General features: G+C 49.6%; 1 protein-coding gene across 2 annotated transcripts in view; it reads left to right on the top strand.

Moving 5' to 3' along the window:
- GSG1L (GSG1 like) overlaps nucleotides 1-18,428 on the top strand; it is a 217,980-nt gene that overhangs the window by 138,293 nt on the left and 61,259 nt on the right. For both annotated transcript variants that reach the window (XM_060031966.1, XM_060031965.1), the window contains exon 3: nucleotides 1,876-2,028. In XM_060031966.1, the coding sequence (XP_059887949.1) occupies nucleotides 1,876-2,028 (153 nt within the window). The remainder of the gene's footprint in view (nucleotides 1-1,875; nucleotides 2,029-18,428) is intronic.

The following is an 18,428-nucleotide window of genomic DNA, read 5'->3' as shown; positions in this document are numbered from 1 at the left end:
ACCCCAAACCGGCTTAGGCAAAGACAAGGATCTCTTGGTTCATGTGATTGAAAGAACAAATGACTGGCAGCTGTAGGCATGGCTGGATCTGGGGGCTCAACGTCACAGGACACGGTCTTCCTCCATCTGTTGGTGCCGCCTTCCTTGGCCTTGGCTCTGCCCCCAGGAAGGCCCTTGCTACTTGATGCAGTCAATTCCATCCTTCCATCTTCCCAGCCTCAAACCCAGTGGAAAAAAGGAATTTTCTTTCCCAATAGTTTCAGCAAAAGTCCTGTGCCTGACTCATTGAACTGATTTGGGTCATGTGTCCATCTCCGGCTGGCCAGGCCTGGTCCATCCATAGTCCCTTCTCAAAACCTATGGTTAGCGTGGCTTGGAGGGTAAGTCACATGATGTCCTCCGCCTCTTACTCGCCACCCTTTTTCTCAGAAATCACTTCTGCTCCCACAGTGTCATTTCTGCCTCTTGACCGTCTCTAACCTTGACCTCACTCAAGGACCCCTCGGCTCCATTTCCGGTCCCCACCGTGTTCCTCGCATCCAACAGTGGTAATGACGCCCATGAACTGAGCTCTTACTATATGCTAAGCACAAGCTCATTACGTTGCTGTGTGAATCCTCGCAGCACCACAATACTATGAGATAAGAGTTATTATTAGTCCCATTTTATAGGTTAAGAAACTGAGGCATAGAGAGGTTCATTCCTGAACCAATGACTAGAGTCAGAAGGACACAGAGTTCTGATTGGCCAGATACGAGTCATGGAGCCAGGGTGTGAATCTGATGCAACTAAACTGCACAGACTGAGAGAGGAAAGGGGTTCTTCCAATAAAAAGCATGTAGGAAGAAGGAAGAATAATGTAGGATGGGAGAAATAGAAGGTGCCCCCTAAATTAGGTGGCAAATGATGGTAATCCAATTTGGACCAATTTGGGGGAAGAGGGAGCTGTGCTACGTTAAGGAATAAAAAGAAGCTTTGGATAGCCAAAACACTGGCAGGATGGGGTTCAGCTGGCCTTCAGGAACAGCTGGAACCAGTCGCTCATACTGACAGAGTGCCTGGACTCCCATCTGGGCCTCTCTTCCTGTCTACTTCGGTGGGTTCCAAGCACAGATTCCTAGAGAAGGGCTTTGACTGGCCAATTCTAGGCCACGTGATCACATTGGATCAATTAGCTGTGCCCAGTGGGGTGGGACCACAGCAGAACATGGCAGCTCCCAAGAGAACCACAAGGTTGAAGCTGTGGGAATAGTAGTGGTGGTATCTAGAAAAAAGTGGAGTAGGGAACAGGGTAAATAAAAATGTAGGTGTACCTTGAGGGCAAGCATGATGTGTGTAAGAGTTGGGATGCTTATAGCTGTAGGTAACAGAGAACATCATACTGGCCAGCGTAGCCACAGGGAAGCCCTCGGGGCTGGTGGTTGCGTGGCCCAGTGAGGTCATCTTTCCATTGCTCTGCTCAGCAACCAGTGTCAGCTTCGTTCTAAGGCAGGTGCTCTCTGGGCCATGAGATGGCTCCCAGTGGAAGTCATGTAACAGATGAGAAGAGAAAGAGAGCCTCCCATCCGGCCACAGGATGGAAGTTCCTCCCTCCAATCTGAATGGACCCGCTTATTGGTCACATGCCTCCCTGAACCAGTAGCTGTCATCCTGAGAGTGCCACGCTCCGACTGACTTAGGCCGGGCTTCCTGAGCCAGTCCTGGTGAGGAGGATGGCTGGCCAGGATCGCCTTACCTGATCAGGACCCACCCTAGAACCGAGGTCTTCTCTAAAACGACTTGATCCCCCAACCCAGGGGCGTGGGGTGGAACGAACCCAGGGAGAGTCCGCCCTGTGCGTCCTCACCTCACGGCCTCCCTGCCTCCTCCTTGCAGGGGTCCTGTGGCTGTCGGTCGTCTCCGAGGTACTCTACATCCTCCTGCTGGTGGTTGGTTTCAGCCTCATGTGTCTCGAGCTCTTCCACTCCAGCAATGTCATCGACGGGCTCAAGCTCAATGCCTTTGCGGCGGTCTTCACGGTGCTCTCAGGTAAGGCAGAGGGCCTCGGGCAGTGGGGCAAGAACACACTGGAACCAACCCTGTGACCAGAGCAGAGGGGAATGCGGGAGCTGGAGCCACCCTCGGGCTAAGTCCTGATCGGTCCACCTAGGTGACCATGGGCCAATCACTTCTCTTCTCTGAACCTCAGTGTTACAATTTGTAAAGTAGGATTTGTCTGCTCCCCTGTTCTCTGATTCAGCATGTGTTTACTGAGTGTCTCGTGTGCCAGGTCATGTGTTTAATAAGTATGGGGTTATCGTAATGAATGGAAACAGACAGTTCCAGTGCTTCATGGAGCTTAACACACATGGGAGAGAGAGAGGGGTTTGCTGGAGATGTATTCAGGAGACGAACGCCCCATGGCGGGCGATGGATTGGATTTGTGGCACGAGGGAAAGGGAGGTGGTCGTGAAAATGGGCGGACGGTGGCGTCTGTCACAGGGATATGAAAGGGGAGCCTGCTGGGCGTGGTGGGCACATCACTCATCTGCTTTATCGTATTTGCCCTTGAGACCTCCATGGGGAGATGGCCAGCAGGAAGCTTGATGAACAAACACATTTGGAATCTCAGTGGTGAAGGTGGGGTGAGCAGAGATTGTGGACAAAGGCCAAGGACTTTGAGGGTTTCAGGGAAAATTTGGTGGTCAGCGGCGGCAGCACGACTCAGGGAGGTGGAGACAGAAGGCTCCAAGCAAAGGTCATTGGATTAGGTGGCCAGGTGCCCGGAATAGCCTCAGCAGACCCGGGTCATAAGGGGTTAAGCCAGGAGTTTGCCAGAAGGGAGTCAAAGGAGCCTGGACACCATAACTTCAGGAAGCCTGACAGAGCAGTGGCTTGGCTGTGTACGACATCTGTTCCTAAAAAGCCAAATATAAACTGAATTTCTATAAATCTAATCTTATTCTTCATGCACTGGAAGAACTCTTTATTTAATGAAACCGAAACGATGAGCCTTTTGGTAAGGGAGATAATCGCCCCCTAATTGAGGTATGTGTATATAACAGAAGGATCTCTCAAAGAATAGAGAGCGGAATTCAAGAAATTATAGCATGCTGCATAGATCAAAACATGCGCATTGTCATTCCCAGGATGTGGGAAATCTAACCAGAATAGTAAAGGGAAGAAAAGAAAAGCAGAGAGATCCTCACAGCACAGTGTCGATTTTGGCCGCCCTCCCCTTCCCCCGTGACCCTGTTTTCAGCTATTCCAGATCGAGAGATGGGTTATTCTTTGTTTGCTGTTATTAGATGTGTTTATTATGCCTGAAATCAGTTTTTTTTTTTTCATATTGTATTCATTTACTCCACCAACACTCACTGAAGGCCTCCTGGGCTCCGGGGTCGGTACTAGGTTTGCGGGAGTCAAAGAAAAGATGACTCAGTCCTGGCCTCCTGAAGTTTGCCATCTTGTAGCAACACAGACTCATCAAACCCTTGTAACGTGGCAAGTTGACCTTCATGAACTGGGTGTGGTGAGTCCCGCAAGGGGGCACCTACGTTTGCCCAGGGGGTGCCCATGGGTGGGGTGGGGCCTGAGGAAGCAATCATTTGAGCTGAGACTTGGAAAACAACTTTAAGAGTTTGCCTTGTTGGACAACTCGGGGAGGGCATTTTGGGTGGAGGGAACAGCATAGGAAAAAGCTTAGTGACGTGGCATATTCTGGAAACTTCACGTAGTTCAAACTAATGGGAACGTGAAAAGGCAGGCGAGTAGGAGTGTCGAGAGCTGAGGCTGGAGAGCCGGGTAGGGGTCTTGGTGCTTTGCACGGGTCTATAGATTTTATCATGCAGGCAATAGGGAGCCAGTGACGAATCCAGAGCAAAGGGTGATACGGTCAGGTTTGCATTTGGGGATGAGGGTTCAGGGTGCAGCACGGGAGGAGTGGAGCCAGAATGGAGGTGAGGAGGCCAGCCAGGAGGTGAGAAAGGGGGAGGCCCCAACCCCATGCAGTGGCTGTGGGGATAGGAGATGCAGGCACAGTGCCTGCAGACTGACTAAGGAGAGAGGTGGGCGGGAATGAGTGGGTTGGAAAAACCGAGACTCTAGGTCAAAGGTTCCTAGTGTGGAGCCCACAGAATTCAGAGAGTCCATGAACCTGGATGGGGGAGAAGTTACATCTTCATTTCTCTAACTTGCAACTGACATTTAGAATATCTTTCAAATATGAGCGGAGGTAACGCATCACAGTCGTGGGCGGCACCTGTGACATAGTCACCAATAGGAACCACGTTTTTCATATGCACATATCTTGAAATGCACTCCTTCGAAAGGGCAATACTTCTGAGAGCTTCCGCTGAATCTTATCTAACATGCTAATGAGGAAGCACATATATGACTATATAACACATTTGTTTGAATATTTTGCTAATTGTATTTCAGTATAACTGGTTTCTTCTATATCCTTTTATTTTATGCAGCTGAAAACATTATTCTGGGGAGGGGGTCCCTAGGTCTAGATGGCCAGACCCCTGATCTGGGCTGGCATTTGGCCAGGATGGGATGGTACCACCAAGATGGGGAAGGTGGGGAAAGAGCAGCTGGGGGAGATGATGGGTCCCTTTTGAACAGGTTGGGTGTGAGGTGCTGCAGGGTGTCCAGGCTCCTTTTCTTGTCAGTGGTTTCATCTCTCCTTTTCTTTCTCTCTACCAAGCATCAAAGAATCCCCTCCATTATCCCAAGCATCCAGCCCTCCCCTCAACCTGCTTCCTCCTGTCACAAAACAAAAGCTGGTGGCCAGCCCAAGGCAGCTGTCTCTGGTTCTTCAAGCCTCTCTCGTGGGGAAGCGGGTAGGGGGCTCTTCCCCCTACCTCAAACGGCTTATCAAAGTTTTCACCCCTCAAAAAACCCCCGTTTCCTTCTGGGGGGAGTCCCACTGCTAAAGAAAATAAGATCATCTCCGTAATTTCAGGCAGATAAACAATGCACGGCTCAAGGAGGTTAACTGACTTGCCCAAGGTCACACAGCTGGTCAGTTGTGGAGCTGGGATTAAACCCGGCTCCTGCTGGCTTCAAAGCCCTCTGCTCTTTTCTCAGGATCGTACTGCAGGAGTGACCGGGCGGGCAGGGAGGGAGAAGACTTTTAAGTCCTCAGAAAACAGTCACTGAGAGGGATGTAGCAGCCAGATGATGGGATAAGCAAGTGGTGGAGAGAAAGGATTCTGTATTCATGCCTGGGAGAAAATAAACCCGGGAGAAACATGAGACCAGGAGAGAGCCAAGCCCCTGACTTGCCTGTCCTGGAGGAACCAGGAAGCTGGCCTTTCAGGAGCCCCTTGAGAACAAGACAGCTGGTGGCGGGGGGGAGTTGGGGGGGGTGTTTGGGGAGGGTGAGAAGCTTGGAGGAGGTGGGTGGGCTTCTGGTTTGTTGCTGTGGGAGGGGAAGGAGTGGGCGAGCATCGACTGAGTCCCTGTGGGGAGAGGGTTGGGCTCTGATGCTGCCAGGGCTGTGATGCTGCTGGACCAGCTCACACCGAGGGGTCCTCAGCCCAAGGTCAACGCCTTCTAGGGTAGAGGAGAAAGCAGAGGCAGGGCAGCCCCTACGGGAGCCAATTACTATAATTAATTATTATAATGAGCCAGTGGGTTAGGATTAATCGTAATTGCCAACACGGACTGAGATGCCATGCTGTACCAGCACTGGCCTGAGCCTGCTGCATGTGTTAATATCTTTATTCCTCAGTGTCCTTGTGGGAGGGGCATTACGTCCATTCCACAGATGGGAAAACTGACTTGCCGGCAGTCACATAGCTCGCCAGTGGTTGAACCCAGAGCCTGCCGCGTAGAGTGCTTTGAGCAGGGCTTGGCCCCCAGGACTTCAGGTTGTCACTGTTGTTATTATTATTCCTAGTTGTCCCTGAATAAACTGAAGGGCAGATCAGGGCCCCAGGGACCAGCCCTGTCACAGTGAGGCTGGGGTGAGGGATTTGGACTCTACGGCCAAGGGAGAAGGGGTGGTGGGGCAGGGCCAGCAGGGCTATGTTCCCAATTCTGGCAGGAGGGTGGTTGTACAGATTGTTGGTCTGCTGGTCCAGAGCCTAGAGCTCCCAGTGCTTCTAGGGACCCACAAAGTGCTTTAATTTTGACTGTTTTTAAAATCAGAAGAAAAAAAGAGAATAATAATGAAGGCATAAGAGTGAATCTAGGCTGGACTGGTATTTTTTATACCACTGCCATCGTAAAATGTAATTTTTAATATTTCTGTTATGGAGGAACAGGCCCATGAAGTCAAAAGTGCCCGGGGCCCTTGAAAGTCATAATGTGGCCCTGCACTGGGCCACAGCTTTTCTCCATCTCTCAGGCCTGGGCAAGACTAATTCCAGACGGGGATGCGGCTCCAGCTGCCAGTGTCGCCCCCACCCAGCCAGTCCTGTGACTTTAGCAGAGCTGCTGGAGAAGATGGGGCTCCCTGTGCCACTGTCTCTTCCCCCAGCGGCCAGGGTCTTGTATCTCAGAGAGGATGTGAAAGCAGGCTGGAAGATGTCTGTTCTTCCCCAGTTTCTCCGAAAAATGAGGCTGATCTACTTAGGAAGGAAAGAAAGTCATTTGGAGAACTCCTGGATGGTCAGGCTAACACAGGTGGGCTTTTAGTAAAAACTGCACTGGAATGAAGAGGAGGACGTCTGTTTCCAGGAAAAAATCAGACCTCAGGGAGAAGTCAGCAAGAGTCTACTTTGTTAAGTATCGAGAAAAGGAAATTTTGCGATAAAACAAAAAATGACCAAGGCTGAGGTAGCTCTTTGAATCCGGGAAACTAGAACCTTATCTTTTATGTAATCTTGGCATATTTGGCTTCATCCTAAAGCATGTATTTCACTGCACAGTACACCACGCTTAATCTCGTATTTAGTTTCTTAACCTTATATACATAATGTGTGATTTGAAAATTTTTATTTTAATTTTCTTTTTTAAAAATACAGAATATCTTAAACTTGAAAGGCAATTGAATGGAGTATGATGGGACTTGGGGATGTTTTGATGCTTTTGTGACCCCAAACTACAGGGCTAGTAGAAACTTAGGTTAGGAATTAAAGTCTGAATCTTGTATGTTTTTCTTTGAAGGAATTCTAATCTTACGCATTCAGAATGACTTCTCAGAATTTTGACTGAGAAGCATTAAAGTCTTAACCATTACATACACTTTAAAAAAATTTCAGGGGCTATTTTCAAGGTGAGGTATGAGTTGAAGGGCAAGCCTGCAAGGTGGACACCTACCCGTGTGTTTTGGATAGACCTCTGGGGATCTGGAGGCCTGGGGCCTGAGGGACACAGCAGGCAAATCCCACTGCACTGCAGACACCCGTGGGACCACCAGAATCCTCAGAAACCAAGCTGTGAGGCACGCAAAGTGCGCACACCTGCTCCTCTGGACCCAACTCCAGCCCCATGAGCCATGAAGCCTGTGAGTTCCAGGAGGGCAGTTTTATAGAGCCATTGGCCCTACGACCTGGTCTGAGGCTACCTTCTGTGAGCGAATGTAAGCTGGTTAACCCATCAGGTTTGCCTTTCACTGGCTGCCAGGAAGCTTAGATCTGTTTGTTTTATGTTCAGTCATGGCAGCTTCCACCAAGCGAGGTTGCCTGTGGTCTTGAATTCCTCCCCAGTCCACCCTTCACTTAATTCTTTGACTCTTCCTTAGAGCTTACTCTTGGTGTGATGATCTGTAACTTCCTACCGTAAACTGCCATTGTATTTTAGGGTGAGTTTCCTGAGACGCTAATTCCACTAGCTACCCTGCCACCTTGGGCCTGTGCTAAAAAGAATCTCCTGCCCATAGCGCCCTCTGTTCAGTTCTTCTGCCCTGGCCAGACTGGGTCTCTTGCTCATAACTGAGAGAGCAAGTACTTTTATGTATTTTTGTGGCTAAAAGTACAGAGGGTCTAAATCAGAGAAATGAGTTTTTCAATATCATTAAAAGCTCCTTTTGCTTGCAAGTGACAAGAACCCAATCAAATTAGCTAAAGGAAGAAGTTGGGGGGGGCGTGATTGAACTCTATTGATTCATGTAATTGAAGAGTACAGGGTGGTTACGCTTCAGGCATGGCTGCATCCAGGTGATCATGTCATCAGGAATCTAGCTGTATCTTCAAACTCTGACTTCCTTTAGCTTCTGTCTCAGTCAGGCCCATCCGTGTGGAGAGTGGATAGCCATAAGCAGCTCTAGCCTTACGTAAGATTCCAGAGGCAGAGAGGACTCCTTTCACGTGTCTCCTGCAAAACTCCAAGGAGGGCTATGATCAGACCAGCTGGGTTCATAGACTCATTCCTGAACCAGTCACCATGCCAGAGGCTGAGACACTGTGATTAGCTGGGCCCGGGTCTCTAAGCACACCTGCGGTGGGGGCTTAGCCATGGACCAAGCAGGATTACTATGCAATGGTGGACAAGTGGTTGCCCAGAGGCGTTGCTGACTGGAAGTCCCAGTGGTTGGGAATCGGTTGGCTTGTCAAGTTGGGAGATGATCAGGAGGTCAGCGGTGGAGCTAAGGGACTCAAGAGCCCCAGGAATGGTAGAGGTCTTCATGTGGGTTCCTCCAAAGCAGACCCTAAGGTGAAGATATGGGTGCGAGTAGTTTATTTGGGAAGTGATCCCAGGAAGTATGGTCGGACAGTGGATTTGTAAGACAAGAAGGCAGGAGGGCCAATAAAGGGAATGTTGGTAGGCGGGTGACCACTGGCGGCAACTGGGTTTCCCTCCTGCTGGGGACCCTCTGAGAGACTGTAGGACACCCAAGGGGTGAGAAAGCAGTGGAATTTCTTCACCATCTCTCATCCATCACTGGTTTAGGGGGCACTCCTGAGTCAGTGACTCCTCCAGCATTTCTGGCCTTCGCCACCTGAGATGGAAAGTGTTGGAGGAAGGAAGCCACCAACATGCACCGGAGCTGCCCGCTAAACCTGCAGTGCCCTCTGGTGCCGGCCGGGGGGGTTATGGGTGAGGACAGACCAAGGCAAAGGGTGCTGTTCTGACATTAGCCTGTGCCCTGCAGTACAATTCTGACGCTATTTGCCATCAGATGCCACGGTCCCCAGCAAGACTGCCCCACTGCAGGTGCCACCTGTAAGTTCAGGGGGTCCCTGGGCTGCCCGCGCCTCTAACCAACTGGCTTCAAATCAGCTTCCTCATGACCCTCTGAAGTCTGATAATTCGTTAGGACTACTCACAGAACGCAGCAAAGCACTATACTTCGGGTTACAGTATCGTCATAAAGGATACAAATCAGGACCAGCCAAAGGAAGAGACACCCAACGAGGTCTGGGAGCTAAACCAAGGCCAAGGTGAGGTTTTGTCCTCTAAAGCTAACCTGGCCTATGTGATTCTCATACCCCGAATCCAGCTCTGCAAGGAACACTGCATTTCTTTCATTTCTGGAAAAGAGCTTCATTTTGATCCTGTGCTCCCATCCTCCTGGACTGGCAGAAGATGTATTGTCAGAATTTTGAGGGGCTTACTCCCTACTGCCTTTGCCTGGGGCTGTGCTGCAACTGTCTGGTCTTACGCCGTGTCAGACAAAGAGGGGGTGGGGTTTAATCTTTGTCATTATCATCTTCATCATACAGCTTAGTCCCTGATCTGAAACCCTTAGGGCTAGAAGTGTTCCAGAATTTGGAACTTTTCAGATTTGGGCAGGTAACGCAATACATAAACCATCCATTACACAACACCCCAGTAGGGGCTGGGGCAGCACCGTGTAAGCAAACAGAGTGAAACACGCGAATATTCGTTCTAGGGGGGAATAAAGAAAGACGGTCAATAACCTCACGTCCATTCACGTCAGGTTTTGGTGCTAAATGAGTTCAGGCCAAGTCAGATTTTGTGGCCAGATGAATTACGAAGAAGCTTTTGGGTTTCAGAACTTCTGGGAATTTGGAATTGCAGATAAGAAATTAGGGCTCAATAGCTTCCATTTATTGAGCATTTATTATGCCAGACACTGTTCTAAACATATTCCCTCTGTTGAACCCTACAGATGTTCCCATCTGTAAATGTTATTCCCATTTTACAGTTGAGAAAACTGAGGCACCGAGTTAGTATGTGGCGGTTCTGGCTTCAAAGCCACGTGCTTTACTGTTACGTGGGTCCATGTAGGTTGCCACTGAGCCTCCTCTAATGCCCTCTTCACAGGGTCCCTTCCAGTCCCCAGAGCTCTTTGCTTCTAGGGCCAGATGGGAGGTGGGAGAAGGGGGCTGGTGCCCTCAGTGCCTGTGGTGATCAGAGGTCTCAAGTGCAGTGCCTACAGGGACTACGTAGGTGACATAAGTGAGTCAAGCTGTCCAGATGTAACACAGCAGTGGATGTGGGGATGGCGGCCAACTTGGGAGTGCACGCCCCACCAGCACCCCATTGCTGCCGTGGAGGAAGATGCACGGCCTTCAAGGAAAGCCCAACGCTGGCTTTTTTATAGGAAAATCTCCTGAGTTTTAATTCAAAATGTTTTTTAAACAGCTTTATTGGGATAGAATTTACATATCGTAAAGTTCACCCATGTAAAGTGTATAGTTTAAAGGCTTTTAGTAACCGTCACAGAATCTAATTTTAAAATCTTTTCATCACCCCAGAAAGAAATCCCGTACCCGCTAGCGGTCACGCCCTATTTTCTACCAACCCCCACCCCATCTTTAGGCAACCGCTGATCTACTTTCTGTCTCCATGGATTTGCTGATTCTAGACATTTTATATAAATGGGGTCATACACTATATGGTCTTTTATGACTGGCTTCTTTCACTGAGCATGGTGTTTTCAAGGTTCATCCAAGTTGTAAGGTGTATCACCACTGCGTTCCGTTTTATTGCCGAGTAATATTCCGTGGCACAAATACACCACATCTTATTTCTCTGTTTGTCAGTTGATGGACATGTGTGTTGTTTTCCACTTTTTGACTAGTACAAATAATGCTGCTATGAACATTCATGTCCAAGTGTTTGTGTAGACATATGTTTTCCTAGGAGAGGAATTGTTGGGTGACCTAGTAACCCTAGGTTTAACTTTTTAATTCAAAATATTTCAAAACATTGTATTAGCCAACAAAACACCACTGCAGACCCCCAGCATCCACTCCTGCCCCAGACAAGGACAATCCAACCCTTTTTCTTTTGTTTTTTCTTTTGCGGGGGGGGGGGCTGCGTTGGGTCTTCGTTGCTGTGCATGGGCTTTCTCTAGTTGTGGCGAGCAGGGGCTACTCTTCATTGTGGAGCACGGGCTCTAGGCGCACTGGCTTCAGTAGTTGTGGCGCGCGGACTCAGTAGTTGTGGCTCGCAGGCTCTAATGAACAGGCTCAGTAGTTGTGGCCCATGGGCTTAGTTGCTCCACGGCACGTGGGATCTTCCTGGACCAGGGCTTGAACCCGTGTCCCCTGCATCGGCAGGTGGATTCTTAACCACTGCGCCACCAAGGAAGTCCCCAACCCTTTTTTTTGTCCTAAGGACTAGAAGACAGCTCACTCTTTCTCTCCCTGACTCAGAGGTCCCTGTCTAACCTCCTCGGTAAATTAAGGCTTCTAAACATGAAAGCCAGGAGGGAAGGATTTTGCAGATGGGTTTCCCCTCTTTGCTGCAAAACCTCTGGGACGAAGAAGTCCAGAGCCTCTTACCGTTTGAATGAAGCGAAAGGAAAAAGGGGAAAAGTACAGGGGAAAAAAGCATGAATTACCATCTAAAAATATTCCGCCACACCTATTTGCCGAATGGTCATTTTGCATACTTAGCGACTGACCTCAGGTTGATACTTGTCAAGTGTACGGCTCTCCGTGTGATAAAGTTCCAGCTCCTTTAGAGTTTTAAATATAGAAGGCTTTTTTCTCACTTCGCCTCATTGGACATTTTAGGGGATTTTTTTTACAAAGTCTGTTTTTGTCATTTCTAGTTGGTATTTATCAAATGTTACTTTTGTAAACAAAATCTAAACTCCATCCCAAGACCACAAAATGTGGCCTTTGCCATCCTCTCTAACTTCACCTCCTGCAATCAGCCCCTCCTTGCTGGCCTTCACGCTCTCTGAGCTTGGTCCTGCCCAGGCCCGTGGTCCCCTCCGTGTGGCTGCCTTCCCCGCATGAGCCTGGCTCACTTCCTCCTTCAGCCAGCTGTCACTCAAATGGCATCTCCTTAGGAGCTCTTTCCTTTCCCCCAGTCGTTTCCATCCCCTCCTGCTTGTTTTTCTTTCCTTTTTAGAAATATTTCTTTCTTTCTTTCTTTCTTTCTTTTTTTTTTTTTTGTGGTACATGGGCCTCTCACTGTTGCGGCCTCTCCCATAGCGGGGCACAGGCTCCGGACGCGCAGGCTCAGTGGCCATGGCTCACGGGCCCAGCCGCTCCGCGGCATGTGGGATCCTCCCGGACCGGGGCACGAACCCGTGTCCCCTGCATCGGCAGGCAGACTCTCAACCACTGCGCCACCAGGGAAGCCCTATTTCTTTATTTTGTTTGTGCCGGGTCTTAATTGTGGCATGCAGACTTCTTAGTTGCGGCATTCAGACTTCTTAGTTGCAGCATGTGGACTCAGTTGCAGCATGCACACGGGATCTAGTTCCCCAACCAGGGATCGAACCCTGAGCCCCTGCGTTGGGAGCGGGGAGTCTTACCCACTGGACCACGAGGGAGGCCCCTGCTTGTTTTTCTTAATGGCACATCTGCTTTCTGAGCATCAGCTAAAGCGTGGTGGGCACTCAGTGAATATTTGTTGAATGGATAAGAGAACTTATATACTGACTTGTTTACTTGTCTGCCACCCCATCTCTGCTCCTCAGGCCAGGTTTTCTCAGCGGTGGCACACTCTTTGCTAGATCATTCTTTACTGTGGGGAAGAGAGTCTGTCCTGTGCGTTGTAGGGTGATGAGCAGCACCCCTGGCCTCTACCCACCAGATGCCAGTCGTGCCCCACCCACGTCGCGACAACCAAAAATGTCTCCAGATGTTGCCAAATGTCCCTTGGGAGGCAAAAAGCACTCCTGGTTGAGAACCACTGCCCTGGACAGTGGGGTCCCTGAGAGCCGTGGCTGTCTTCTTCGCTGCTGTATCCCCAGGGCCTGGCCCTCAGCAAATTCTCCTTGAATGTAGGAGTGCACTGTAGAGGCAACACGCGTGGGCCAGACCCCTCACAGTGGGGGTGTTGGCGTTTGAGCTTTGGGGTTTGCAACTCGCCCCAAGAGGGCAAGCAGGGACTCTGAAACCAGACAGATCAGATCAAACCACAGCTGGGTCCCGTTGAAACTGTGTGGTCTGGCAGGTTACTTATAGCATCTCGTAACATCTGCACAAGATGGGTTTGAGCGATGAAATGACATCCCCTGAACCACATGAAGAGCCAGTGGAGCAGGGGGACACGCAGCACATTCTCGGTCTTGTTTGTTGAAGAGTTTGGGTGAGAACAGTGACACCGATGGGATCGGGTACAAGGCTGTACACTTCTGGGTAGGTGACCGTGTGTCCAGGTGTGCCCAGGACAGTCCCAGCATCATTTTTTTGTTTGTTTGTTTGTGTGTTTGTTTGCGGTACGCGGGCCTCTCACTGTTGTGGCCTCTCCCGTTGCGGAGCACAGGCTCCAGACGCGCAGGCTTAGCGGCCATGGCTCACAGGTCCAGCCGCTCCGCGGCATGTGGGATCCTCCCGGACTGGGGCACGAACCCGTGTCCCCTGCATCGGCAGGCGGACTCTCAACCATTGCGCCACCAGGGAAGCCCCCAGAATCATTATTAACAGGCCCCTTTCATTCCCAGAAGCGTCCTGGTTCGGATGATAAACTGTCTGCTCACCCACTTTTGGGGGCTCTGCTCTTGCCTTATTCTCTGCGTTTCTTCTTAAAAGAATCCACATCTTCCCCTCCTCTTTCCTAAGGCAGAAATCACCCACCCCAATGCCAGCCCTTTCTGGCTGTCACTCCTTTGAATTGTTCCTTTTCTCCTAGTCCAGTGCTTGGTCTATTTCCGCTCTGTTTCTCTCTGCTTGCTGGAACAATGGGACTTCTTTTTAAAAAAAAAATTTTTTTTTTACTCTGAGTTGCTGACTTTCATCTGGGCTTTGTTTTTCTTGTGGTTGTTGACAGCTGGGCAACAGGGAGGGAGGCCAGGCAGGGTGGGGACTGCTTGGAGCTGGGGGATGGGGCTGTGACAGCAGCCTCTCGCCAGTGTAAGTGTTAATTCCACCCTGGGGCTGACAGACACTTAGAGAAAGACTCTCTTAGCCTTCAAGGATGGGTGGAAAGGTGTGAAAACCCTTGCTGGGGAGGAAGCAGGATGACAGATGCAGAGGCCGGAGGGACACATGGCACCCATCCTTCATTTCTCCTTCCTTCTTCCCTTCCTTCCACAAAGAGTCCTCTAGCATCTCCTCTGTACCAGGTACCAGGAAAACAAACAGGCAAGCTCTCTGCCCTCGGGGGCTTGTGTCTAGTGCGGGGAAGCAGTGAATTAGTGAGCAGTTGGGACTGTGATATGAAGAGACAGTCCCAAGGCCAGAGACCACGCTGCTGGGGGCTCAGGGGCCCCTCCAGAGGCCCTAAGGATGGGAAGAGTTAGCTGGGTGAGGAGGCGGTGGGGGTGGAGGGGGTGAGAGAGAGTGCCCGAGGCAAGGGGGCAGCAAATGCAAAGGCCCCATCCAGGCGGGATGTCGGAGGATCTGTGAGAAGGTGGCCGTGGGAGGAGACCGGGGAGCAAGGGAGGGCTGGGGATGAGAGGCAGAGATGGATGGGGCAGGGCTTGAGTTTTAGTAGAACAACAGGGAGGAAGCCAGGCATTAGGGGTTTTCAGGAAGGAGCTTTCAGGGAAGGTGACCCCCTGGAACTGCTGGACACGGATGCACTGGGCAAGGGCGGGGAAGTGGAAACTTGGGTCTCATTGTGACTGACAGCCAGGCCAGGAAATGTGGGCCTCGCCGGAGTGGGGGTGTAGTTGGGGACCTCTGAGGCTTTAAGCAAAGAAGTGGTAACGTCAGGGGCAAGTTCTAGAAATATGGTTCTTGGGGTAGAGGGAGGGGTGGGCACAGATCCAGGAGCCCGGCTAGGAGGCTATGTGGGTGTCTGGCCCCAAGGAGGTGGTGGCAGTGGGAACAGAGAGGGATGGGGATGGATTTGAGAGAAGAAGGATTGGCAGCTCCTGGAGGGCAGTGGTGGGAGTTGTTGATGGGCCCAAGGTTGTGACTATGATGGGGAAGTGGGGAGTCATTCCCTGAGGTCAGGAAGACAGAGGGGTGCATTCTGGGTGTGTGAGGGCTGAGACGGGACCTCTCATGGGAAATACTTGCTCACCATGTCTCAGTCTGTCCAGGGCTAGGAGGGAGGGGGCAGGGAAGAGAGGAGAGTAGAAGGTCCCTGGTAAGGAAAGAGATGGAGCAGGAGACTGGGGGAGGCAGAGGGAGATGGACAGACCCCCTAGGATGGAGGGGGACACACACACAGGGAGAAAGAGACAGCCAAGGGGGTGGGGGGAAGGAGGGAAGAGACACAGCAAGAAAACGGTAGCAGAGACACTAATTTTTCCTGAGCCCCTACTGTGTGCCAGACCCACGATCACAGTTAATCCTACGATTAAACCCCTCTCCGACTCGAAGACCTTGGGGACCCTCTACTGTTGAATAAAGTCTGGAATACAGCTGTGTGTGTGTGTGTGTGTGTGTGTGTGTGTGTGTGTGTGTATCTTAATGAATTACAACAGAATTCCGAGAATAGCGATAGCAGTTATTGGTTCATTCATTCATTCAACCAATGTTTATTGAGCTCCTACATACGAGACATTGTTCTAGAACAGGGTCAACAAACTCTTTCTATAAAAAGCCAGAGAGTAAATATTTTAGGCTGTGCAGGCCATTGCGTTGAAAGCAGCCATAGACAATATGTAGATGATGGGCATGGTCATCTTCCAAAACAACTTTAAGAATGGCAGTTCCTAAAAAAATTTTAAATAGACCTACCATAAGATCCAGTCATTTCACTTCTGGGTAATTCTTGGAAAGAAGCAAAATCACTGTCTTGAGAGATATCTGCATTCCCGTGTGCACTGCAACATTATTTACAATAACCAAGACATGGAAACAACTGAAGTGTCCATCAACGGATGAAGAAAAATGTGAGAAATATACAAACACACACACACACACACACACACACACACACACGGTGGAATATTATTCAGCCATAAAAAGAAGGAAATTCTGCCATTTGTGACAGCATGGCTAGACCTTGAGGGCATTATGCTAAATGAAATAAGTCAGACAGAGAAAGACAAATACTGTATGACCTCACTTATATGTGGAATCAAAAAAAAAAGAAAAGTAGAACTCATAGATGCAGAGAACAGGTTGGTAGTTGCCAGAGGAGGCAGGTTGGGTTGGGTAAGATGGGTGAAAGTGGTCAAAAGGACAAACTTCCAGTTATAAGATAACTAAGTCCTGGGGTTGTTAACGTACAGCATGGTGACTGAAATGAATGACGTGGTATCATATATTTGAAAGTTACTAAGAGAGTAGATCATAAAAATTCTCATCCTAAGAAAAAAATCGTAGCTATGTGAGGTGATGGATTTTAACTAAACTTATTATGGTAACCATTTTGCAACACAGATCTTCCTCAACTTGTGAGGGGGGTATGCCTGATAAACCCATTGTTTTAAGTTGAAAATGTCGTAAGTTGAAAATACATTTAATACACCTAACCATCAAAGCTGAGCCTGGCTTGCCTTGAACATGCTCAGAACACTTACATTGGCTGGCAGTTGGGCAGAATTGTCTAACACAAAGCCTATTTCATAATAAAGTGTTGAATATTTCATGTAATTTATTGCATATTGTACTGAAGGTGAAAACCAGAATGGTTGCCTGGGTACAGAATGGTTCTAAGTGTATCGGTTGTTTACCCTCGTGATTGCGTGGCTGCCTGGGAGCTGCCCAGCATCACGAAAGAAGCACGTGTCCCTAGCCTGGGAAAAGAGAAATTCAGAATTCTGAGTGCCTGTCACTTTCACACCACTGTGAAGTTGAAAAATCATAAATTGGGGACCATTTATACATACAAATATCAAATCATCAGGTGATTTGATATAGCAAATCACCAATTACCTCAAATGAATACAATGTTATCTGTCAATTATATCTCAGTAAAACTGGGAGGAAAAGAACCTTGTTTACAAAAACAGACTACCAGCCACGTTTGGTGGGTGGGGCACAGTTTGCCAACCCCTGCTCTAGATCTGGGAAATACAACAGTGATCAAAACAGACAAAATCGGGCTTCCCTGGTGGCGCAGTGGTTGAGAGTCTGCCTGCCGATGCAGGGGACACGGGTTCGTGCCCCGGTCCGGGAAGATCCCACATGCCGCGGAGCGGCTGGGCCCGTGAGCCGTGGCCGCTGAGCCTGCGCGTCCGGAGCCTGTGCTCCACAATGGGAGAGGCCACGGCAGTGAGAGGCCCGCGTACCGCAAAAAACAAACAAAAAAAAACCCAGACAAAATCACTGTTCTTCAATCTGGTGGAGGAGATGGACATATAATTAGATAAACAAAGATAATATGATGATATAATGTCAGGTGATGAAACATGCTTTGACAAAAATAAAGTAAGGGCATAGAGAGTGATGGAAGAAGGGGCTGTTGTAGACAGGGTGGTCAGGAAAGGCCTCTCAGCAGAGGTATTGTACATTTCAGTAGAGACTTGGAAGAAGTGAGGGAGTTGTGGGACTACTGGGGAAGGGCATTTCAGAGTGAAGGGACAGTAAGTACAAAGGCCCTGGGGTAGCAGTGTTCCTGGTGTTTCCTGAGGAATGGAAGCCACCTGTTTGGGGTGGCATGAGCAAAGTGGAAAGTGCTAGAAGGTAGAGAAAGACCAGGAAGAGCGGGGGTTAGATTGTGGAGTCCTTGTCGGCCGCTTTATCCTTTATGAGGACTTTGGCTTTGACCCCAAGGAGATCGAGAGCCATTGAAGTGTTCTGATCAGAGAAGCATGATCTGATCTAGTCTTAGAGGGAACACAGTGGCTGCTTTGTTGAGAAGGGCAGAAGCAGGGAGACCAGTGAGGAGGCTACCACGACGGTCCAGGTGAGAAATGTGGGTGTTTAGATTTGGGGGGTCAGTGGTGGAAGCGTGAGAGGTGGTTAGCTTCTGGATGTGTTTCAGAGGTAGAAACAACAGACTGCACTGATGAATCCGATGTAGGGGAGATGGAGATGGACATTAAGAGAGAGATTTAGAGAGAGAGGGATTTGAGCCACTGAAAGGATGGAGTCTCCTTCAGTCAGGTTGGGCAGACGGGGTGGGTGGAACGTTTGGGGGATCAGGAGTTTAGATCTGGGGCATACTAACTTGAGATGCCCGTTAAATGCTGCAGGTGAGTAAGACGCAACCCCTGTCTCCAGGGAACTCAGAGTCTAGCCTGGAGAAACCATCCAGGACATACCTTCGTGACAATCTGATGT

This window comes from Delphinus delphis, chromosome 15, assembly GCF_949987515.2.
Source record: "Delphinus delphis chromosome 15, mDelDel1.2, whole genome shotgun sequence".
NCBI classification, from domain to species: Eukaryota; Metazoa; Chordata; class Mammalia; order Artiodactyla; family Delphinidae; genus Delphinus; species Delphinus delphis.
Note: the sequence above shows the minus strand (reverse complement) of the source record. Positions and strands in the feature narration are given on the sequence as shown.